Source organism: Micropterus salmoides, unplaced genomic scaffold (assembly GCF_014851395.1).
Source record: "Micropterus salmoides isolate LMB-PRFRI ecotype aquatic unplaced genomic scaffold, ASM1485139v1 Ms_hic_scaffold_20, whole genome shotgun sequence".
NCBI lineage: Eukaryota > Metazoa > Chordata > Actinopteri > Centrarchiformes > Centrarchidae > Micropterus > Micropterus salmoides.
This window is the reverse complement of record NW_024041151.1, coordinates 2,793,921-2,818,216: the sequence shown is the minus strand read 5'-3', so window position 1 is coordinate 2,818,216 and position 24,296 is coordinate 2,793,921. Positions and strand designations below refer to the sequence as shown.

At 41.3% G+C, this 24,296-nt stretch overlaps 2 protein-coding genes across 3 annotated transcripts; one reads left to right on the top strand and one right to left on the bottom strand.

Annotated features, from left to right (window-relative positions):
• Positions 1–261: 261 nt before the first annotated feature.
• Positions 262–5,620, bottom strand: abraxas1 (abraxas 1, BRCA1 A complex subunit). Of its 2 annotated transcripts, none has more exons than XM_038733142.1 (9): positions 5,484–5,620; positions 4,199–4,289; positions 4,086–4,122; positions 3,933–3,999; positions 3,654–3,850; positions 2,862–2,981; positions 2,696–2,780; positions 2,497–2,608; positions 262–956 (listed from the first exon to the last, which is right to left on the bottom strand). In XM_038733142.1, the coding sequence occupies exons 1-9, from the start codon at positions 5,562–5,564 to the stop codon at positions 670–672; spliced, it is 1,077 nt and encodes a 358-aa protein (XP_038589070.1). In that variant the 5' UTR covers positions 5,565–5,620; the 3' UTR covers positions 262–669. The 2 variants fall into 2 exon arrangements, with proteins under 2 accessions (XP_038589070.1, XP_038589071.1); XM_038733143.1 differs by having other exon boundaries at positions 262–953.
• Positions 5,621–5,644: 24 nt separating this feature from the next.
• On the top strand, positions 5,645–23,213 carry gpat3 (glycerol-3-phosphate acyltransferase 3). The gene is made up of 13 exons (XM_038733141.1): positions 5,645–5,779; positions 7,119–7,299; positions 7,484–7,550; positions 14,781–15,063; positions 15,360–15,434; positions 15,515–15,604; positions 16,111–16,204; positions 16,291–16,406; positions 19,700–19,755; positions 19,839–19,924; positions 20,448–20,576; positions 21,118–21,197; positions 22,384–23,213. Exons 2-13 carry the CDS (start codon positions 7,156–7,158, stop codon positions 22,511–22,513), a joined length of 1,350 nt encoding a protein of 449 aa, XP_038589069.1. The 5' UTR covers positions 5,645–5,779; positions 7,119–7,155; the 3' UTR covers positions 22,514–23,213.
• Positions 23,214–24,296: the final 1,083 nt, after the last annotated feature.

Sequence of the window (24,296 nt, the reverse complement as noted above, 5' to 3'; positions counted from 1 at the left end):
TAAATATTCTGTCACTGATGGTTATAAAGTGGGATGTGTCGAAAATAACAATCCCAGCTGTGAAACAAAAACACATCCTGTATATTTCACTTCTAAAACTCCTGTTCACTTTAAAAAGCTGACACGTCACACCGGGGCTTAAAGACACTGTAACGTACCAGAGCCGGGTCGTGGAGAGATGAACATTTGTTATAAACCATGGAGGGAAGTGTTTGTGACCCCGGGAGGAAACCAGGAGAGGGAAATAACAACAGGAGTGTTCAATCAAAACTGCATTTCTATTCATAAATAACTGCAAAGTAGTTTTTAACATAAAGAAATCTCTTTATCAGCACCTTTAAACATTTCAATAACTGTCAGAAAACAGGGTTACATGCTTTGTGACAGAAACTGTTGGTCATCATAACTGCAGATAAACTGAGATTAGTGACATTAAAATCAGCTTAAAGGCTAATTTCTGTAGTTTTAAACCTTTTCCCACGTGTGTTGGTGTTGAAATGACTTGCAGGAATCTGTGCAGTAGATGCTTCAGTGAGCAGCTGAATCGGCTGTAAAAAAACAGAAACGACCCTCGAATGTGAACGAGAAGAAGAAGCAGCACCGATTAAAGGGTAGTTTGGTCCCAGAATCCGAAGCAGATCAGTTCCTGAGCAGCATCTCGTTTTCACTTCAGGACTTGCTCTTCCTGCGTTTCCTCTCCGACCCCAGCATCTCTCTCGGTCTCTTCCGGGAGTTCGTCCTGCCGGGGTGCAGCAGGGAGAGAGTTTCCTGAGCGTTCGTCGTTGTGGAGACGTCTTCCTCCCGCCCGTCGGCGCCGCAGCAGTCGTCGGGAACAGGAAAGGCCTCGAGGGTCAGAGTCTGAGAGTGGAAGAGAGGCGAGCGGGCGAACAGGGCCCTGACGGCCTCGTGCAGCAGCAGGTTGTTCCTCTGCTCGGGTGGATCCTCGTCTGCAGCTGCTGACAGACAGGAAACAGACCTGAACCTGGACTCTGCTGTTCTAAAGACCCGACTCTGCACATCTGGGGTCGTTTTACAGACACGTCCTGACTACAGATCCTCTCTCAGCTGGTCAGAATATTGATAAGGGTTAGGACCTGATTCCTGTCCTAACTTAAGACAAGTGTTTTACACAACTTCCCAACATCTTAAATAAACTCTCCTGACTTTAGAGTAACTGTTGAGCCGTCCTAACTTTCACCTCTCCACCAGGTGGTGTTTCTACTTCTTCAGTCCACATGGAAATATAAAATCAGCTAAATGTCAACAGGTGGAAGTTATTAATTTAAAGGTTTATAGCAGATCTTTACGATGAGCTGATGACAAAACAATCTAACGTCTCTGTGAATAACAATGTTCTGTATATGTAACGTCTGCTAATGCATGTTGATGATAGGAGGAGATCAGTGAAGACAAGAAAACTATGAAAAACACGGTAACGTTAGCCTGAAGCCTTAATTATAATAATCATAATTTACTTTCCTTTTTCAATTACATGTTTCAGAATCTTGATATCTTGTTGATGGGTAACATAATATAATAAAAAAGCATAGTATATATAAAAGTTGATGATGAAGTGATGTTGGATTGAGAATTTAGGATTTCCTAACCTGAGATAAGATAGGATTACTAAAGTTAGTTTGTTTACTTCTGTAATACCAAACTGGGAAAAACCAATCTTAGATTCTTCCCATCTAAGACTTAAGATAAGAACTTTCTGTCCCAGATATCTGCAACTCCCCGTTCGGTCAAGGTGACACTGGTGAACTTTGATCAGTCAGCACAGCCCCTAACTACTGATCACCACTCTCATCTCGGTGCATCCACTACAGATGGAGGTCTACGATGTGTTCAACTCCATTCAGCTTCAAACTAGGAAGGTTAATTGGACACTATTCCTTGATTTTAACCCTCCTTATATAAGTATGACCTGGACAGACATCTCACTTACTGACAGCGACAGCCTGTTGTTGGAAAACACTTTGTACATACCTGCCTGCCTTTAGCTTAGCACAAAGACTGAAAGCAGGGGGAAACTGCTAGCCTAGCTCCTTCCAAAGAGAAAACAAAATACGTGTATCGTTTGTGTATACTGGTTAGCAAACAAACTAGACACCTGAGGCCCAATAGCGGGCAAGACTTTTGCAATACTGCCGCAAATATTAACAACAATTAGTCTGTAAAATGTCCTTTAGACGTCTCATTTTCGTCCAATCAGCAGCTCAAAAACCAAAAATATTCAGTTTACTTTCATGTGAAAGACAGAAAAGCAGGAAATCGTCACAGTTGAGAGGCTGTGATGTGAGAATATTTGGCACATTTTAACTATTTCTGCATGAAAATAATTGAAAAGATTAAAACGAGTTTTGAAACAATTGCATAAACATTTGCTGATCATCAACTAATCGATTACGTGACTGATGGTTTCAGCTCTACTGATAATGTCGGAGCGCGTCACAGGATCAATTCCCGACATCATGGATGTGTTCAGCGGCTCACCTTTTCCCTTGCCGCTCTGCTTCCTCTCGCTCAGCCTCCCCCTGAGCGCCGCCACGTCGGCCTGCAGAGCCTCGACCAGACGCTCGCTCTCCTCCACATCGCTGCACGCTTTCTGTCCGACAGGAAACACAAAGACTGAGAGTTTGAAGCGGCAGGAAGTTAAAACACTTCACCTGCTGCGGCTGCTGCTGCTGCTCACCTGCAGCTCCGCCTGCAGAGACTCGTTCATCGTGTTCACGTCGTTCACTTCTCTCAGCAGCCCATTGGAGGAGAAGAACCTGGACCTGGAACAAGACACAAAGCTTCAGTCACATGAGCAGAGACGCGACCTGACGTGACCCCCGTCGCCGCGTGCAGCGTCGTACCCGTGTTTCTTCATGGTGGAGTTATAACCCTCTGCTGAGCACGGCGCAGACACCTTCCAGTACGCCAGCTGCTCCAGTAAACCCAGGTTGTTGACGAGTACAGGGACGTTCATGATCCGCCTTCACCAAACAGGACACACGTTATCATCATCATCAGCATCATCAGAGCAGAAAACACAAACACGACGTCTGCTGGAGGCTAAAACACAGATACTAAGAGCTTTCAGACAGAAGAGGACTCAGATATTTTACCTGAGTACAAGTAGTAATACCACAGTGTACAAATACTTAAAGTCCTGTACTGGGCTGCACCAGCTGTACATACTATCCTAGGTCAGGGCGTAAAGTCGACACTAGAGGTTCAGTAACTACAAGTTAGTTTACATTAAGGCTGCAACTAACAATTAGCTTTAAACTGAACAAAATTATAAACGCAACACTTTAGTTTTTGCCCCCATTCATCATGAGCTGAACTCAAAGACCTAAGACTTTCTCTACGTACACAAAAGGCCTGTTTCTCTCAAATATTGTTCACAAATCTGTCAAAATCTGTGTTAGTGAGCACTTCTCCTTTGCAGAGTTAATCCATCCACCTCACAGGTGTGGCGTATCAAGATGCTGATCCGACAGCATGTGGATTGCACAGGTGTGCCTTAGGCTGGCCACAATAAAAGGCCTTAGGCTGGCCACAATAAAAGGCCACTCCAAAACGTTAACTACGATTTAGTTAAGACATCACATGAGTGGCTGAAGACAGACACGGCGTTAACGCCAACACCTGAGAGCGCTCACCTGCTGCGGGAGATGAAGGCGGCGTACTCCATCCTGTGGGTGGAGCCTGCGGTCGTTACCTTGCTGGGCGTCAGCAGCAGGAAGATCATGTGAGGGTTGGACAGAGACACCTTCAGCTTCTCGTGGATGACCTTCTCTCTGAACGTCATCTGCTGATCCGTGTTCCTGCGCTGTCGGTACCAGCCAATCACGCTCTCCTCCAGGTGTCAAACACAAACGTCTTTAAACGCCACAGCTTGGCTCTGCAGGTGTTTTACCTGCCAGATGTTTGTGACTTACCTGCTTATTGTCTGCCAGGATGCTCTTTATGGCGTTCATGTCCACCTCTCCTGCGCTGTTGTAGAAGCTGCAGACACAGAGGTCAGGACAAACATCTGCACCATTAACAGCTGCTGTAGACTTCTATAAAATATAAAAAGCTCCTGCACTCACTCGTTCAGTCTGCGGCAGGCGATGTGCTTCTGGACATCTGTTAAAGAAACGGAGACGTGTTATCGTGTGTGGCAGGGAGGACGCAACGCTGCACGAGGCCGGCGTGAACCTACTGTAGATCTCCTCAATGTGAATGTGGTCCGCCTGAGAGTCGCTGATGGTGACCTGCTCATCAAACCTGCTCTCTCCGAGGATGAGGCCTTCCTGCAGAGCGACAACACACAAATAAAACTGGGATATTAACTTGGCTGTCAGACTGACTCTAATTTATTTAACATGACAGAAATAAATAATAGTTGTGTCTTGGAGCTATTTGACTACAGATGGAAAATATCCTTTATAGGCTTATTCTGGCATATTTACATTGCTGAAAAAGCAAATATGTTCATTAATTTGCACTGTCCCTTCTAAATAAATAAATAAATAAATAAATGGTAAATGTACAGGTTGACCTTCTGTACATGCGATCTGCAAGGAAAGTTTGTATGTAAAGCACCTGTGTGTTACGTAAGACAATAAAACAAGATCTGAAAGAAACAAAAAGGGATTAAACAACACAAACAGGCTTTAAAACAAAACACAAGCTAAAAATGAACCGTTTTAATAAATGAGTCAAACAACAGAAAAACAATCAGCAACTATTCTGAAAATTGCTTCTTAGACTTTTCAAGTAAAAACTGAAACAGCAGAATTTGCAGCTGTTCTTTGTCAATTGTTGTGTAAACTGTATATTTGGACTTTTGGTTAAACAAAAGAAGACATTTTAAGGTTAAACTAATGTAGACTAAAAAAAATTAACAAATAAATATTTGGCAAATTGATCAATAACAGGGATATAAGATAGTTGCAGCCCTTAAAATTTATTGAATTCATTTAAACTGGAGAATAAAAATGAATGTGCAGTGAGAAATATCCATCCATCCATCCAGGCCCATATTTAATTAAATAAAAACTTGTTTGTTGGATTATACATATGCCGAATTAATCAGCAGACCCGAAAAACGTCTAAAATGCATTCAGTCACATTTCAAAAGGTGTGTATACTTGTCCATAATAGGTGTCACGTTAAATTAGAAACATTTTTAAACGGAGTCTGGCTTGTCAGGACTGGACAGGAACTCTTAGCTTAAAGAAAAGTTGCAGAAATAGCGAGGTGGGAGTTTTAGCTTCACTTAAACGACAAACATTTCTTTAATGCTCCAAACCCCAGGCTAAAACGTTAGCATTTAAACTACTAAACAAGAACTAATTAACTTAAAAGTGTGTTAATAACACTGGGACACTTCTGCTCTGTTTGCTAACTCCTCAACCGGAAGCATTTAAGCTAACGTTCCCGCCCACCGCGGTCCACTGTAAACAAACCGACTTTACTGAAATATCAATGAATGTATTTCTCACCACGTCTGAATCGCTGTTAACATGCTGGAACATCAGAGAAGCTAAAACAATCCCGGACATACGGACAGTCGCCTCCGCCATGCTGCTTGTTGACTACAAACATGAAACCAGGAGCGTGACTGAAGCGCAACATAGGCGCAGTTAAATTGTGCGTTTTTCCAGCGCAGTCCGGCAGCAGGAGGCTCCCGGAGGGGGCGCGTCTAAAACGGCCCAGTGAGCTCCGACTTCACGGTGCGAGACTTTCTTTGTTACTGCAGGACGTCTGCGGCTGCGACTCCCTCTCCGACTCCTCCCAGGTACTTATTAAACGCAAATATAGGCTACATGTTTACATGTTGCTGTTGTTTGTGTATCTGTTGTTTGTTTTTTAGTGTACTTTAGTTTATATAACTCTAAATACTTTGACTAACTGCAGCTTCCTATCGTTCAGCTAGTTAGTCTATGGGAAACACCCGCTATTACTGGAATGAAGTACTTATTCGTGTACTTAAATAAAACCTAAGTAACTATTTAGATACTTTACTGAAATTATAGTAGAAAAACTTTTAAAGATACTTTATTACAAGTCCTGCATTCAACATCAAAGTAAAAGTACAGAAGCATTATAGATAAAACTTTACTTTTTATTTATTTATAAAGATGTAATATACTGCATTAAAATAGTTAATACGATAATCGTTTGTTTTGTAAGATGAATCTACAAATTAAACTTCCCTCTTAAAATCTAGTGCAGAAGAATTGGACAAGAGTGGGCTTGATTAAAAGTATGTGTTAAATTCCACCCTGAGTGTCCTTTAAAGGTACTTTATTTGAGTATTTCCGGTTTATGCATCTTTATACTAAAAATATATAAACAAGTAAATTTACTCATTGTAAAATGTTAAATTATTATAGCCTATTTGTTTTATATAAGATTGGATTGTTATTATTGATGTATTAACCATCATTTTAATGTTTTTAGCTGTGCTTTTAACTACTTTTTATTCTCTTTACAAAGATATAATATACTGTAAAGATGTATGCATATTTTATAAGATAATAGGATGTTTTGTAAGACGAATCTACAAATTAAAGTACAATATTTCCCTCTTAAAATCTAGTGTAGAAGAATAAAGTAACTTTAAAGTTGGACTAGAGGACACTAAAACTGTTAAATTCCACCACTGAGTCCAGTTTAAAGGTACTTTATTTGAGTATTTCCAGTTTATGCATCTTTATACTTCAACTCCACTACATCTCAGAGGGAAATATTGTACTTCTGTATTGTACTTGTAACTCATTGTCCTTTATTGTCCTTATTCAGTTTATGTTTAATATAAAACAGAGAAAACCAGCTGAAGTTTTAGCATTTTTGTTTGGAAAATTAATCAAATGAAGAAACAAAATAGTCACTTTTTCTAACTTTCTGACGGTCGCTTCAGCGAAACACAGCGTGCAGCTGAGGCTGATGGGAACATCATCAGCTCTGCGGGTATTTGACCTGATGGTGGCGCTAGATGAAAAACTCAGAGAATGAAGATCTGAACGAACTTTCATTCCAGTCTGTCCAGAAGTGGTTGAGATATTTCAGTGTGGACCAAAGTGCTGCGCAGACACGTGACATCCGTACAGCCACTCTGGTGTTTCTGTTTGCAGATGATGATTTGACCTCAGGCTTCCTCAGCTGTCGGTGATGGAGGACCTGTGGTGTGTGGCTGTCGGTGTGTTCCAGGTGTGGGTGTTTGTGGTGGTGTTCCTCATCATGCTGCCCGCCATGTTCGGCCTCTCTCTGGGCGTCACCGGGGTCTACATCCAGATCCTGGTCAAAATCCTGCAGGTAACGAGCGTCTTTTTTTCACTCTTCTCCCTGCTGGAGTTTAGTTTGTTGGTTTTAGTTTGTCCTCGGGAGAACCTGCCTGCTGTCGCCCGCTCCACTCCTTACTTAATTTGTTTGTTCAGTTATGAAATGTGCAGCCGCAGACATCGTGTCAGGGGTCATCTGAAAATAACTTTCTTTATAGTGGGCCACGTTACGAATCCAGAGGGGTCGGCAGGAGCAGCCCAGCGTCCCTGTGCCTCTGCCCAAAGGTAAGTCAGATTAACTGGGAGCTGAAAGCATGAATAAAAACATACTTTAATGAACAGTGATCATCTCAGTGCCTCGCCAGGCTCCTGTAGAGCGACAGCAGCACTAAAATGCACTCTCACACGTGTGTTACACAGACCTGACTTCACACAATCAGTTATCATCAACTAAACAACATAATCGATAAACAATATTTTAAATATAAAATATAAAAAATAAGAAAGGCTGATGGCAAATTAACAAAACATAATAATAAATATAAAGAAATAGCAAATAAAATAGGCTTTTGCTTAAGTAATACAGCAACGTGAAAATACTCCAGTACATGCATATCCTGCATTCAAAGCAAAAATACAGAAGTACTTTCAACAAATTTACTTCCAAAGTACTTATTATGCAGACTGATGTATTATTATATATCACTTTATCTTTATTACTGATGTGTTAATGTGTTAGTAGTTTATTAGTGTTGGGTAGGTTAATCTATGACAACTACTACTACAAGCTGTTGGATAAATGTAGTGGGGTAAAAAGTACAAAATACTCTCAAAGAAATACTCAAGTAAAGTACAGCAAAATTGTACTTAAAGAGTTATTTTTCCAGGACTGGAGGACGCAGCGGCTTGTTAGCTCTCAGGTCTGATTAACGATCAGACTCGTCAGTCGAGTTTCCAACCAAACTCAGTTTAAATTTTAAGTGTTTTAAATGGTGAAACTAAACTCTGCTGTGAGAACACGAGCTCATCGGCTGATTAAACCACCACAGAAGAAGAAGACGACACAGCGAGGTCTTTAAAAGAGCCGCAGTCGACGCTTAATCCCCGTGGAGAATATGACGACGTGTTGACGTGAAGAAGGTTACGGCCTCCTCATCGCTTTCTTCACTTCCAGCCGCTGCTTCATGTTCGGCAGCGTTTATTCTATTTATCCACAAACTACTTTACACCTCAGTCAGGAAACTCTTTCACTCTAAATCTGAAATGTTCCCACATGCTGATAAAAACAGGCTGAAGAAGCTTCCCCCTCCGGCGTGTGACTGTCATCAGCGTCAGCCACAACAGCTGAACCAGAGACATCCTGTTTTTATTCCTGGTGCAAACCTGCCGCCTACGTTCCCTACAATGCAGTTAGGCGTGAGACTGTGGTTTGTTATGCTAGTAGCAGCTAATGTATCCTGATGAGCAGCAGCGACTCCACACCAGCAGATTCAGGACATTTATCCCACGTCACACAGCTGAGACACTAAAGGCGTCAGACTACTGTAAAACATACGCAGTTTCACTTCCCAACACCTGGATATATAACGTTAAAAGTCTAAAGTCAGAGAACAGGACAGGCTGCGGCTCTGATCTGGACCGTGATAAGTATGTGTGAATTTCTTACAGCAGGTTTCCGGTAAATTCTTCGACCCAGATTCGGACGTATGTCGTTTACCTGCTACAGCTGCATCGATTAGTCAGTTAATCGATCAACAGGAAATTAAGTTGTAATCGAAAGATCGTTTTCGGTCATTGTTTGTCAAACATTTACTGTGTCTCATATGTGAGGATTGGAAGACTTTCTTTGACGTACATTATGTTAAAGTGAGTATCTTTGAGTTTTGGACGGTTGGTCGGACAAAACGAGACATCTGAAGACGTCACCGCGAGCTGAAGGGAATTATAACAGCCACTCTTTACTGTTTTCAGATATTTTATCGACCAAATAATTCATCGATTAATCGAGGAACAGTGAAAATGAACACTGGCTGCAGCTCTGTACACAGGAGGACCGGCTGAAGCTGCCGCTGGGTAAACTTAAAACTAAAGAAACAACCGGACTGAGGAGGCGTGAGGTCTGCAGCTGGGCTTCCTCTGGGCTCTCAGGACATTGTGTCCTGCTGCTGCGTGAGGGATTTGTTTCAGCTGCAGACAGAGATCATGTGACGCGGGCTGTGTGAGTGTGGGCTCTCCATTGGTCAGCTCCAGCATCTGATGTCGGGGTGCTGCAGGGTGAAAAACACATGGTTCGTCTCACAATGATGATGCAACAACAGATTGCATAACTTTGCTGCTGCTCTGTGTGTGTGTGTCGGCTCTGCTGCGCGTTCACACTGCAGGGTTTGTTTCATTACTACACACAGTCAGTCCATGCGCATCACTGAACATAAAGTATTCTCACATACATCCACCGTTATTTGTCCAGTTACAAACGTGTGTAGAAAACGCACACAGATGTTTTCCTTCTTTGCTTCACTAACGGCCTGCTATAGAATTTATTGTGCACTTGGCACTGAAACAGGAACCTGCTCATATTTAAATCAGACGTTGATGCTCAGCTTCCACTTTCTTGTCCCCACCATGACAGATGATTTCTTATTTTTCTCAGGCTGAACCTTTGGTCAAAGCTTTAAAATACATATTATAAATTCAGAGAAGTCCTCTGACTTTAAAACGATCGAGCGTAGAGCTTCAGTATTTAGAGGAAAAGCTGAAGAGTGCCAGGTAAAATACAGATGAATTTCCATGTGACACTCGCTCCAAAACATTTTTCCCTCTACGTTAGCTCATATAAGTTCCTGCTGCAGGAAGCACAGGCCCTATCAGGGGAAACAAAGCTGCACTCTGAGGTTAAACATTTCTGAGAGGTCAGCGTCCTCGTGATCCTCAGACTGTTCCTCTGCTGCAGCTTAATCTCATTTCAAGCTTTAGAAAGAGTTCCTCTCATAGAGACATGTGGAGAACTTTACATTCTGAATCATCATTAATACAAGCTAATATACATACAGCTAATTATTATTATTATCGTATGTTCCCAGGGCGTCAAACAGCCACGCTTTGTCACGTGCTTCAGCGTCTGGTACCAACACACTTGACCTCCCTTTGTAATAGTTCAGCGGACAGGGTTTACTGCCATAGTTCAACACTGAAAGTATTGCTATAAATAACAGAAAAGCCTGAGGAAGGAGGCGATCGGGGTGGACGGGTGGTTCAGTAACCGGATTTTCACCCTTGGAGACTGGAGTTTGTTTCCCGTGTGAAACAAAAACCTTATTATATCCTTTTAGTGACATTATGTGAGTTACATCACTCACATACAGCATCTCACAGAAGTGAGTGCAGCCCTCACATTTCTGTAAATATGTGATTTTATCTTTTCATGTGACAACAGTGAAGAAATGACACTTTGCTGCAGTGTAAAGTAGTGAGTGTGCAGCTTGTATAACAGTGTAAAGTAGTGAGTGTTCAGCTTGTATAACAGTGTAAAGTAGTGAGTGTTCAGCTTGTATAACAGTGTAAAGTAGTGAGTGTTCAGCTTGTATAACAGTGTAAAGTCGTGAGTGTTCAGCTTGTATAACAGTGTAAAGTAGTGAGTGTTCAGCTTGTATAACAGTGTAAAGTAGTGAGTGTGCAGCTTGTATAACAGTGTAAAGTCGTGAGTGTTCAGCTTGTATAACAGTGTAAAGTAGTGAGTGTTCAGCTTGTATAACAGTGTAAAGTCGTGAGTGTTCAGCTTGTATAACAGTGTAAAGTCGTGAGTGTTCAGCTTGTATAACAGTGTAAAGTAGTGAGTGTTCAGCTTGTATAACAGTGTAAAGTAGTGAGTGTGCAGCTTGTATAACAGTGTAAAGTCGTGAGTGTTCAGCTTGTATAACAGTGTAAAGTAGTGAGTGTGCAGCTTGTATAACAGTGTAAAGTAGTGAGTGTTCAGCTTGTATAACAGTGTAAAGTCGTGAGTGTTCAGCTTGTATAACAGTGTAAAGTAGTGAGCGTGCAGCTTGTATAACAGTGTAAAGTAGTGAGTGTTCAGCTTGTATAACAGTGTAAAGTCGTGAGTGTTCAGCTTGTATAACAGTGTAAAGTCGTGAGTGTTCAGCTTGTATAACAGTGTAAAGTCGTGAGTGTTCAGCTTGTATAACAGTGTAAAGTCGTGAGTGTTCAGCTTGTATAACAGTGTAAAGTAGTGAGTGTTCAGCTTGTATAACAGTGTAAAGTCGTGAGTGTTCAGCTTGTATAACAGTGTAAAGTCGTGAGTGTTCAGCTTGTATAACAGTGTAAAGTAGTGAGTGTTCAGCTTGTATAACAGTGTAAAGTAGTGAGTGTGCAGCTTGTATAACAGTGTAAAGTAGTGAGCGTGCAGCTTGTATAACAGTGTAAAGTAGTGAGTGTTCAGCTTGTATAACAGTGTAAAGTAGTGAGTGTTCAGCTTGTATAACAGTGTAAAGTCGTGAGTGTTCAGCTTGTATAACAGTGTAAAGTAGTGAGTGTGCAGCTTGTATAACAGTGTAAAGTAGTGAGTGTGCAGCTTGTATAACAGTGTAAAGTCGTGAGTGTTCAGCTTGTATAACAGTGTAAAGTAGTGAGTGTGCAGCTTGTATAACAGTGTAAAGTAGTGAGTGTTCAGCTTGTATAACAGTGTAAAGTCGTGAGTGTTCAGCTTGTATAGCAGTGTAAAGTAGTGAGCGTGCAGCTTGTATAACAGTGTAAAGTAGTGAGTGTTCAGCTTGTATAACAGTGTAAAGTAGTGAGTGTTCAGCTTGTATAACAGTGTAAAGTCGTGAGTGTTCAGCTTGTATAACAGTGTAAAGTAGTGAGTGTTCAGCTTGTATAACAGTGTAAAGTCGTGAGTGTTCAGCTTGTATAACAGTGTAAAGTCGTGAGTGTTCAGCTTGTATAACAGTGTAAAGTAGTGAGTGTTCAGCTTGTATAACAGTGTAAAGTAGTGAGTGTGCAGCTTGTATAACAGTGTAAAGTCGTGAGTGTTCAGCTTGTATAACAGTGTAAAGTAGTGAGTGTGCAGCTTGTATAACAGTGTAAAGTAGTGAGTGTTCAGCTTGTATAACAGTGTAAAGTCGTGAGTGTTCAGCTTGTATAACAGTGTAAAGTAGTGAGCGTGCAGCTTGTATAACAGTGTAAAGTAGTGAGTGTTCAGCTTGTATAACAGTGTAAAGTCGTGAGTGTGCAGCTTGTATAACAGTGTAAAGTAGTGAGTGTGCAGCTTGTATAACAGTGTAAAGTAGTGAGTGTGCAGCTTGTATAACAGTGTAAATTTGCTGTCCCCTCAAAATAACACATCACACAGCCGTTAGTGTCTAAACCACTGGCAACAAAAGTGAGTACACCCCAAATTGTGACGTTTTACAACGTTTACTATGTTTATTTTGATAATCTAACATCGCTAACAGGTACTCAGGGCATTAAAAAACAATGCTAAGGGGTCTTGACTAAACTCTTAAACTACAACAGGCTTGGTTTTTATTTAGTGGTTGGAGTTGTTGTGTTTCCAGGTTGTCTGTCCCGTTCTCGTGAGATCTCCTTATAACGCCTTGAGAGAATGTCTTCAAATTTGGCTTCACTGCAACATCATAAGGTCCTGGTCATTATCCAACACCATAACTCAGAACAGAAGTGGAAAAGGGAAACTTCTGAAAGGTCAAAGGTCATCGTGACCTTTTTTGCCATAATTTAAGGTATAATTAAGACTTCACACACACGTGGCGTGGGACAACAAAATAAGTAAACAACAACAAGCACGGCGTCGGCTTTCCTCTGTCTCGTCCAGAAGCTTTTCACTTCCTGCCTCGTTCTGAATGTCGATTGCATCAGAATCACGTGACTGCGAACAACGTATTGGCGCTCGCCAACAGGAGCACCATGTGGTGTAGCTGGACTCTGTAAGAAGCCAACTTTACACAGTACCTGTTTATCCAAAACATCTGATTCATTAATCAGTTCAACTGTGTAAATTCACTGGAATCACACCAAGGATTAGTGTTGTGGTCAAGAGTCCGAGTTTATCAAGACCGAGACTTTTAGGGGCTGATACCAAGTCGAGATCAAGACCGATGGAGGGTGAGACCAAGTCAAGACCAAGACCAGTTCCCCACATTACATGACACAATAAAATGTGGAACTAGATCAGAGGTGCTTCTCAAACTGATCTGAAAGATCCACATTCCCATTAAAACACCCACATACAAACATTAAGAGCTGAAAACAACATCAGTGTCTTTATTCAACACTACTTTTCCACGCTGACCATCGCGGGGACAGTCGTTAACGGTAACAACACATTTTAATTAGGGTTACTGGTTGCATTTGAAGCAATGAGTTTTACATCCAATCAAAGTTAGAATGTTAACAAATAAATCAGCCAATGCAAAAGCAATTTATTGACATTCCCACAGTTATGATCTTGACTGGTCTTGAAATAATATCCAGAGTCCTCAATGTCCGAGACCGAGACGAGACCCAGACCATCAAAAAGTGGTCTTAAGACCGGTCTCGAGTACAACAACACTGCTAAGTATCATTAATAACTTCCATTTAGCCAAAAAAATACGCTTTTACCTTTTATTCTATTCAAACCAAGAATCCACTACATATATTAACATGGGTCAGCCAGACGTGTGTAAACTGCAACTAGACCGTCGGCAGGCAAAACAACATCAGGGCGGTGATTCTAGTTTGAGTTAGTTAGCTGAGGACGACTGCAGAGTTTGTTTTTACATCAAGCTCTTAAGTTAAATACTTGTGTACACAGAGGTGTGGACGATGGTTGGAGGAGAAACACCCAACCCTTCACCACAGACACTTGTTATATTGTTTGTTTGTGTTTTATGTACTCAGGGCTGGTGTGAGACACAGATCCTAGTAAATGTCAGCAGAGAAATATCTATAAAGATATTTAACAGTTTATTCACTCTGTTCTTGCTGTTAATTTTTAAACTGTAAAATATCAAGACAAGTCGAACTGAAACTGTTAGTCAACTAAAACCAGCAAATGTTTCAGAATCAGAATCAGAATCAGAAGAAGCTTTATTGCCAAGTAGTATTTTACACGCACAAGGAATTTGCTTTGGTGTTAAAGTCCTGCACGTAGACAAACATACAGCTGATATAAATAAATGCAGAAATCTTTAATATGGAATAAACAAATGCAAGTTAAATGAGAATAATAAGAAAGAACGACGTGGCAGATATTTATATTATAACATGTGCATTATTCCGGGTTTGTGTCGTGCAGACGTGTTGCAGCGGGAGAGGATGTTGTGTACATGAATATACTGTATATTTGACAACATATAAAAATATAGAATAACAAGAATTTACAACAAATATGTGCTTTCACAGTTTTGCTTAAAAAAATTACTGAGATGATTAATCACTTATCAAAAAAGATGAATTTTCTTTATCTATCTGCGATCAGCTGCTATCGGCTGTTGCGTTGTAACCAACAGTTTTGTGTCGCAGGCATCATTGAGCGAGCGGGGGGCTCGATGGAGGAGGAGATGGGGCAGAGCTCCCGGTCCCTGGCGGGGGGGGAGTTTGCTCTGAGCGACGCCTTCTACTTCTACAAGAAAGGTCTGGAGAGCATCGTGGACGACCAGGTGACGCAGCGCTTCTCCTCCGAGGAGCTCGCCTCCTGGAACCTCCTCACCCGGACCAACCAGAACTTCCGCTACATCAGCCTCCGCCTCACCGTCATCTGGGGCCTCGGCGTCTTCGTGCGCTACTGCGTCCTCTTCCCTCTCAGGTCAGTCTGAGGCACGTTCAAGTCTTTCTTGAATACTTTCCAAATGCTAATGGACTGAGTGGATCAAATTCGGATTGTATAAAAGAGTCGTTTCAGTCGTTTTGTTTGTGGCGCTCAGAAAAATTCACTCACCTGATGAGTTCCTGATGTTATTTGAAATAACACACAGTGAATCTGAGTGAGTGCTTTTTTATTGTCACTGATTAAAAAAAAACGATGGACAGCGGCACAAACATAAAAGTCTGAGTCAGAATGAACCAGAATGATGCTTTAACCTCCCTCTTGTGTTCCTGCAGGATCACTCTGGCGATCATCGGCCTCACGTGGCTCGTCATCGGAACGATTCTGGTGGGATTTCTGCCTGAGAGCAGGTACAGCAGGAAACCGCAGCCTAAAACAATAAGTCCTTTAAAGTTTGGGCTCTGAACGTTGTGTATTTCTGTGTTTGCAGTGCAAAGAACTGGCTGAGCGAGCTGGTGCATCTGACCTGCTACAGGATCTGTGCCAGAGGACTGTCAGCCACCATCCAGTACCACAACAGGTCAGTTACAGCTGCTCCGATTCTCATTCTTTGGTTCATTAACTTTGTTTCACACATCAGGAGCTGCTAACAAACCATGATGGAACGTTTGTCCCACCACAGTCATCTAACAGCTGGAGTCACTGGTTGCTTTTCACATTAAGATTTTACATTAAAAACAAGTTTATAAATTACAGCAGGCTGTCAAAGATTAAGCCGGCGTTTCCAAACTGCTTTTAAACTTTGACTTTTGAGCTCTTCTATAAAATCAGTGCGTAGTCAGTACTAGTCAAAACTAGCGAAGTGAATTTAAAGCAGAAAAACTAGCTCCACCTCCAGCAGCTTCAAAGGTAAAATGCTGTTCTAACATCGATGCATCTGCATTAACAATCTCATAATGTCACATAGGTTCAGATATTTTACTGCATGAAGCTGATAATACTTGTGTACTTTTACTACTGACACTTGACAACATGAAGCTGAAACTTACTGTAAGTTTGAATCCAGTTATCATCTTGTCTCTGCAGAGAAAATAAGCCTCAGAAAGGAGGAATCTGTGTTGCAAATCACACCTCGCCGATCGATATTGTGATTCTGGCCAATGACGGCTGCTACGCCATGGTGAGTATCCTCACCAGGGGGCGGGTCAGGGTCTCTTAGTCCAGGTGTTTTGATGTGGCGATGTCACCGCTCCGTGTCGTCCACAGGTGGGCCAAATTCACGGAGGTCTATTGGGGGTCATTCAGAGGGCGATAGTGAGGGCGTGTCCTCACGTTTGGTTCGAGAGGTCAGAGATGAAAGACCGCCACGCTGTGACGAGCAGGTGAGACAGACAGCGAGGCAGTGACAGGAAATACCAACCAACAGCAAGCACCTTCGCTGCAGAGAAGAGTATTAAATAATAACAAGTACAAGTCTTCACACACGATAAGTGATGCAAATAAACGACACAACATCACAAATTTAACACGTTAGTCTTGTGTTAGTCTTGTCTCACGCTGTGTCTCAATTCAGGTACTTCCTTGAGTATAATAACAGTACACCGCGTACACTATGTTTACTTGCTTAGTGCGTTAATTTCGACAGGGTGGTGTCAAACACTGCTGTTGTGCCGGAAATTATTTTATCTCACGATTGCACAATACCGCCAGGCTTTATCACCCAAAATAAAATGCTCAGAATCTGGTTTATTGCCAAGTTCAAACTTACAAGTACTTTTCTTTGGTATATTGGTGCATAAATAAGAATTATATAAAATAAAAGCATTGTAACCACAACTGTACACTAACAATGTAATGTCTACTATTCCTGTTTATTTATTTTTTAAGTTTCACAAGCCAGGACATACATCAGCACATCAGGAGCCGCATGTCTCTACATTTAATTTAAATTACTGTAATGTAATGACAGCATTAACATTAAAACTGTCTGACAGCTGTTGTTTCCTCTGCTGTTGCTGCTGGAGTTTCTGCTGCTGCGTTTAAGACCGACGGGAGGCTGCAGCTACACCCGACTCTCTGGCTGTTTCTCAGTCTGCGTTCTTGTCTGTTCTTGTTTTCTTGTGAAACGTCATCAGTCGCAGCCAAAGTGCCGTTCCAATTCAAAAGTCCGCATCTTGCCCAGTACAGTCAAATACCCGGATGTGTTCTCGCTCTGCCCGTTTTACCGAGCCTGCATCGGTGGTGACTTGTGTGGACTTCGGATAGCCAGATATCCCAGGATGCATTTTGCCGCCAAAAAGTCGGAGGAGAAAACTCACAACTGTAAATTATAATCCTGCTGTTCTTGTGTCACATATAGTAGTTTGAAGAGTTTTTTATGCGGGAATATAGTTGTTTAAACTCTAAATATGTGGCTGATTTCTCAAGACAGAGCTGATTTAAAAAATTGCTGTGACACTTTCGGAGATCCCGCCCGCTAACGGGTCCGGCCGTCATCAAGTCCGCTGCTGTTCCAATTGCTGAATGACGGACTGCGTGCTCCCGTTCCTGGGAGTTTGTACTCCCGAGCCGAACTTGCCAAGTCCGAGCTTTAAAGTACAGAACTCTGTATTGAGAAACAGCCGCTGCGTTGGCTTCCCCGCCGCCACTTGCAGAGCTTCTGAACTCCGTAAACTTTCAAGCACATTTTTGATAATATTCGACATCTACACACATTTGATTTCTCGCCTCAAAACTTCTCAGAAGTGGATTTAGTGATGAAAAAGACGTCCTGTTGTTGTTGGCCTCTCTCTCTGCTGCTTCCCGCTTCTCCCGTGTTGTTGGTCCCGCCCCTTCCGCTACGTAGCTAAAATGGCGGTCGTTGAGGGTGAGAGGTGTCCACCATCCGGGTACTCACAGTGCTGCATTTTGCCATACTTCTCAGTGTGAACGCACTTATACCCTCTAAGTGTAAGTATGGAAGTGCGAGAATAGAGACACAGCATCGGACTGACAACGCCCCCCCTCCACTAGCTTAGTTTTACCAACAAGGTCATAAAGAGCAGCTCCTACAGATATCATGTCTTTCCTAAACAACACTCTCCAGTCAGAACCAGTTAGCAACAAGCAAATCTCCAGAAACGGAGATTAGAAGAGTCCAAGGTTTTCTAATCTGTACGGCTGGACAGTCTGAACCTGTTTGAGTTATTCAACAGATGATTTAACAGTGATTCAGCAATTTTACATAAGACATTTCTTCCGTTGTGTAGAGAGCATTAGTCAGCCGGCAGCCTTCTGTACTTTAGTTTGTTCTCACATTACATCCAGTTAACCCGTCGTTCTGACCGCAGAACTGATCACAGTGTCTTCAGCTGCTTTTTTTAGAGCTGCTTACTTCACACGCAGTTTGCCTCGGTGTGCAGCACATGATAAGCTACAGCTACACTGTACAAACCCGCCTGCAGCTGTAAAGGAACATGCTGTTGAACAGTGCAACATGTCAGTGAGACATGTTTGGTCAGGGGTTAACGGAGAAAATGTGCAACACTCATATTCTAAATTTACTGTGTCTGTGGACACACGAAGGCAAACGAGACAGTTTAGTCAGAATTGATCGACGTGAATTGTATTTGTATTTGAATAAGAGAGGAGGAGTGAGAATAAGTTGAAATTAAACCACAGAGAATTATTTTGTTAACTTTGGATCAATAAACGTTGAAGAATTGAATTAAGAGGGCTCGGCTTTTTATTTTAGTGGTGAGTGACAAATGTCTTCCAAAAAGTCAACAGTAAGAAGTAGAAAACGAGTTAGGAGTCGGCTTAAACATGTCACTAGAAGCGAAGAACAGAAAGCCTTTACATCCAGCTGATCACACTGATCACATCTGGATAATGTCCTCCGTGCCACAAAAAGGTTGAATTGATATGACAATGATTGATGTGAATGGCGAGTAGTGTTAAAGCATATCAGAAGATGAAACAAAGGGAAACTTGTGGTGATAAACTTGTAACAGTAACGAACCGCCTGAGAGCTGTTAAAAACACTCATGGGCTTGGCTTACAATCTGCGGGGGGCACATAAGCAAGAAAAAAGAAGCGTGCCCTTCTCTTTCTTCTCTTTTAAAGAAGGATCGAATGCAGTACTCATTTGACTGGGGAACTTTCTATACTACTCGGGACTGGGCTATTTCTGTTACCGATACCTTAAAGGGATGTAGTAGCGTCTAGGGCTGAGTTTTGTGTTATGGGTCTCTCAAAATGTCACCTGTTGCCGAGCGCAGACACAGGAAACAAAGCATTTGCATCCAAACGCAGACACTAAGGTTGTTTATGTGTGATGTTTATTAATAAGGTGAGGCAACTTAGAGCGACGGTGGAAATACAGTGAAATCTACTATCCAAAAATAACTGCAATAATCCAGTCACACCAGGCAGAGACTCATCAATAAACAAGGATGAAGCGACACTAAACAATGAAAAGATACAGACTATAAAAGAGGAAGGTGATAAACGAGGTACAGGAGGAACAAATTCAGACAATCGAGGAGACACCAGCAAGGAAGCAAAGTTTAGAGAAGATACAAGAGGCAGAAAACTTCAAAATAAAACAGGAAACAACAGAACTCAACTCGCCAGAGTTAAGATCAGTGTCATCATCCTCCCGTGTGACTAACCACATCTGTTCCTCTGTCGGCAGGCTGAGAGCTCACGTCGCAGCGAAGACCAAACTTCCCATCCTGATATTTCCTGAAGGTCAGAGTCTGCCTCGCTGTAGCTCGTGATGTAAGGACGGTGGTTTTACCGTCAGATGACTCCTGTCTGTCTGTTTTTAACAGGAACCTGCATCAACAACACCTCAGTCATGATGTTCAAGAAGGGAAGCTTTGAAATCGGGGGAACAATTTACCCCGTCACAATCAAGGTAAAGGCAATGATCACAGTTAGACGTGCACTGGACTCGAGATTGGTTTCAATATATTTAGGTTCATAAACAGATCAGTCCGTCACCGTCACGTCAACACGTTCCCGCTCCCAACCAAGCAGAGTGAAGCCAATGCGGAAAAACCTCAAGCCTTCTGTCCAGCAGCCAGCAGGGGGCGACAGAAAGAAGTGTGATTCTATCGAAGTCTATGAGAAAATGTTTCTTCTTCTCAGCTTGATCTTCATTTAGTAAATTATGGTCCCGTTTAGAGGAATAGAGACCAGAAAGCGGGGGAGGCTTTAGGGCGGGGCTACAAGTCGGATAGAGGCGACTCGTGTCCACTGTTCCGTGTACATTTAACCTGCGCCGTCGATCCACTGTGTGATAGTATAGTAGTTTCATTTGAAGTCATCCTAAATCCTAAATGAACAGTTTTCTCACATAATCAAACACATCAGAGTCTGTCAGAACATGTTAGGTGTGAACCAAGTTCCCCTCAGTTAACTCCAGCTCTGTGTTGCAGTACGACCCTCGGTTTGGCGACGCTTTCTGGAACAGCGCCAAATACAACATGGTCAGTTACCTGCTGCGGATGATGACCAGCTGGGCCATCGTGGTCAATGTGTGGTACCTCCCTCCCATGAGCCGACAGGTAACGCCTGGACCTGCAACATCATCTGTCAGGAGGGACAGAAACGTTTACCACACAGCTTATTCACCATCAAACTTTAGGATGTGAATTATTAAATATACTGAACATTTTAGTTCTTATGTGACATTTGTGGACGTAATCTCGCGTTCACTGTTGTTGGCGGTCACGTCTGTCTTTGTGCATTTTTGTTTATCTATTCCACAACATTGTGCACTAATCAGAATATCATCAGCTGACTGGAGACGTCCGATGAACCACACTGTTGTTTTAGACTAGAAGTCAGTCTTATGACCAAAGAAATTAAACTTTAGTGACTTGAAGGCGTCTCTGCAGAGCAAACATCCAGCCCGGCTTTTAACACACATTACTTACAGTACTTTACTATAACTACAATATATCCCACCTGTTGCTTCTTTAGAAGTTAAAGACGTAAACCTGCATGAAGTACCGTTTTATTGAATATGACAACACGCTCCGAATGAGCAGCTTCCTGCGTACCAACATGTACTCTGTGTGTATTGTGTGTGTGTGTTGTGAGCAGGACGGTGAGGATGCAGCTCAGTTTGCCAACAGAGTGAAATCTGCCATCGCTCATCAGGGAGGCCTGCTGGACCTGGCATGGTGAGCCGGGTCACTGAACACCCACAGTACACTTCACTCATCATCAGTGGTGGAAAGTTTAATTTAGTTTTTTCCAGTCAATAATACACAGTAATATGTGGGCCGGATTCAAGATGACTTTGGTTTTGTGCAGTATTGCAGTGGATTTAGACTTTTTAGTTTTGATTTGATAAAGATTTACGTCAGGTTTGAGTTTATGATCTATTATCACTCAAAAGAATTTGTTTTCATACTCTCTTTCAGTTTCTGCATCATTAATCATGAGAGTTACTTCAGAATTTAGTTTACTTTAGGGTTTCCAGTCCGCCTTCAACTGTATCCAAAGGTTTTCCCCTGAAATAACCAAGTACTGATTTTAAGTACAATACTTTATATATAGAATATTGTTCTTTTTACTACAATGAATTACTTAACTTAATTCAAGCGTCCCTCTGACACACGTTAAATTGTTTAAAACTATAATGTTATGTAGGATATATTTTAACTAAATAACAGAGATGAATCATATTTAAAGAATTAGGTTTGGTCTCCTCTGCAGCTCACGTTCTTTTACCTTCTGAAACACCGTCTTACTTAGAGATACGCTGTTTAAAATATCCAACCCATTTTTAGGCAGGATCTTCAACAAGGACCTGAGGCCTTTTTTAACTACTCAACAGTCTCATTGTGTTTGTCCTTATTAATTAAGGACAAAGAGAATATAGCAAGAAGGAAGAGAGCAGAGAGTGAGAGAAGGAAATGTAAAGATGCATAACAAAATTATTTTACTGGATCTTCATCTCCTGCTTCAATACGGCTGTTTCTGTCTTGAACGTTACAGCAGCTCCAGTCCAGTGTTTCAGTAATCCTTATTAAGTATATTTTTTCATAACTCAGTCAATCAGAGATCCTGTTGCTCTTTAACTTATATTTCCTCACATGTAGCCTCCATCCTGTGGCCTGAAAACACACCTGCATGAGCTTCACCTGCCAACATTAAAATGCATCTTACATGTTAATACATCTGCAATAATAATCCTGTTCTAAAATGTACAACATTGTTCTTCATAATGAGTACTTTGATGGTTAAAGTACACACTGTAGAATACTTGCAGTGTTTTCACAGTGTTGTTTTGCAGCTTTACTTTTCAGACTCATCTGCTCGTCCTGATTATTCAGAGTTTGATGTGTTATTTTCGTCTTGCAGGGACGGAGGACTGAAAAGACAGAAAGTGAAGGATTCGTATAAGCAGGAGCAGCAGAAGATGTACAGCAGCATCATTGTTGGACAGAACGGCTCTCTGAGAGCTTGTAGTGAAAACACAGAGGAGCAGTGATGCCGGACTCTGATGATCGTTAGCTACCCACTGAAATGTGAACTGGATGTGTGTTCAGAAAGCAGAACCTCCAGGAGACCTTAAACACAGAAGATCACTGTGAAAGTCTTATTGCACAGTTTTTATCTAAAGTCTGACTCCAGCGCTGAGAGTGTAGGAGTGTATTTCCACCAGCAGGAGGCAGCACAGGACCACCAATCCTGTTTATCCTCCTCCTCCTGGCTCACTGCTGAAGACTGTTACAAGATGTTTTCACACAGAGCTGTGTGCTGAACTGAAAACCAAACGCTGACCACATGCTGTATGAGCAAATGTTTTAAATGTTTATATTTTTTAAACCACATGTATTTTCTTGCTCTTTTACCTGCGAATCTCTGTTGACATAAAAAAATATTACTCACAAAAAAAAATCATCTGCAAGCACATTTATGTTCACATCACGTTTGTGTATTTTTGTTATTTTATTTTTTACTGATGCGGTATAAACTGACAGACTGTTATCACATGAGCGCAGCATAGTTAGAGCGAGCTGTGCAGGATAAGATGCAGCGTGCAGAAGGTGGTACATGTTGCATGTTGTGAAAAATAAGTGAAGGCAAAGATCAAATAGAAAGTAAATAAGAGAGAAAACATGAAGAAAAAGAACAATGGGAGGTGAAGACAAACCTTTAAATGAATCAATAAAATCAATCGTGGCCTACTTGTGTCCTCCGATCACCCACCACACAGATGTTTCCATTTCTTATATATATATATATATATATATATATATATATATATATATATATAAGTTCCCACAGTGATTTTTATAAAGTGTTTGTTTCAACATTTAAAGGAAACGCAGCACCAACTAACATCACGTTACAGCACAAAATAATGTGATAACCAGTCAACAAAACTCAGAGAAGAGACAGAAACAGCAATCATCATGAAAAGAATCATAAAAGAAAAGAAGGAAAGAGAAAAGAAGGAATAAATGTGTGCTTAAATGTTCCCCGGGTTATTTGAACAGAAAACTTCATGAGATTTTTTTATATTTATATTTTTTATATTTACCAAATTGGAACCGACTGAATGTTCAAAATGTAAATAAAGAAATAAAGTGAATAAAAGGCAAAGGAATACAAAAATAACGATCCAAGCAGAGGAGTTAATACACACTTACACACCCATATATATATATATACATATATATATACATATATATATATGCACACACACATATATACACACAGTATTACCTCCTAAAGCCCCAAATTACCATAACAAATACAGAACACCTCAGTGTACTGCACTGTGTTGTAAATGCTACATTCAGGTAGAGATCCAGATATATTTCACAGTAACACAGAGTTATTTATATCATCTCACTTTGTTAAGACAATAATCACATTTACAATCACAGTTTCTTCCACATGAGTTGATTTTATTTTTCATGTAACAACAGCATCTTAAGATCGCTGAGGCTCAATTTTCACAGCAGAGTCTAAAAATAAATAAATATGTGAAATCTAAAAAAAATTCTAATCAAAACAGCCAAAGATTTTAACAAGAAAAACGTGTTATTTCTGCAGAAGTTAGTAAAAACACATGCAGTTTAAGTCTTCAGCCGTTCAGTCTCAGAGCTGCTCACCTGGTTATTAAATATTACATGAGGTGTTTGTTTTCTGAGGACCAAACATGTGTGTTAGTGTCAGTTTGACTTTTTGAATTAACAGCATACTGAAAACTGAAAGAAAGCAATTTAGTACGATACTGCAGAGCTGAACCCATCAGTCCATTC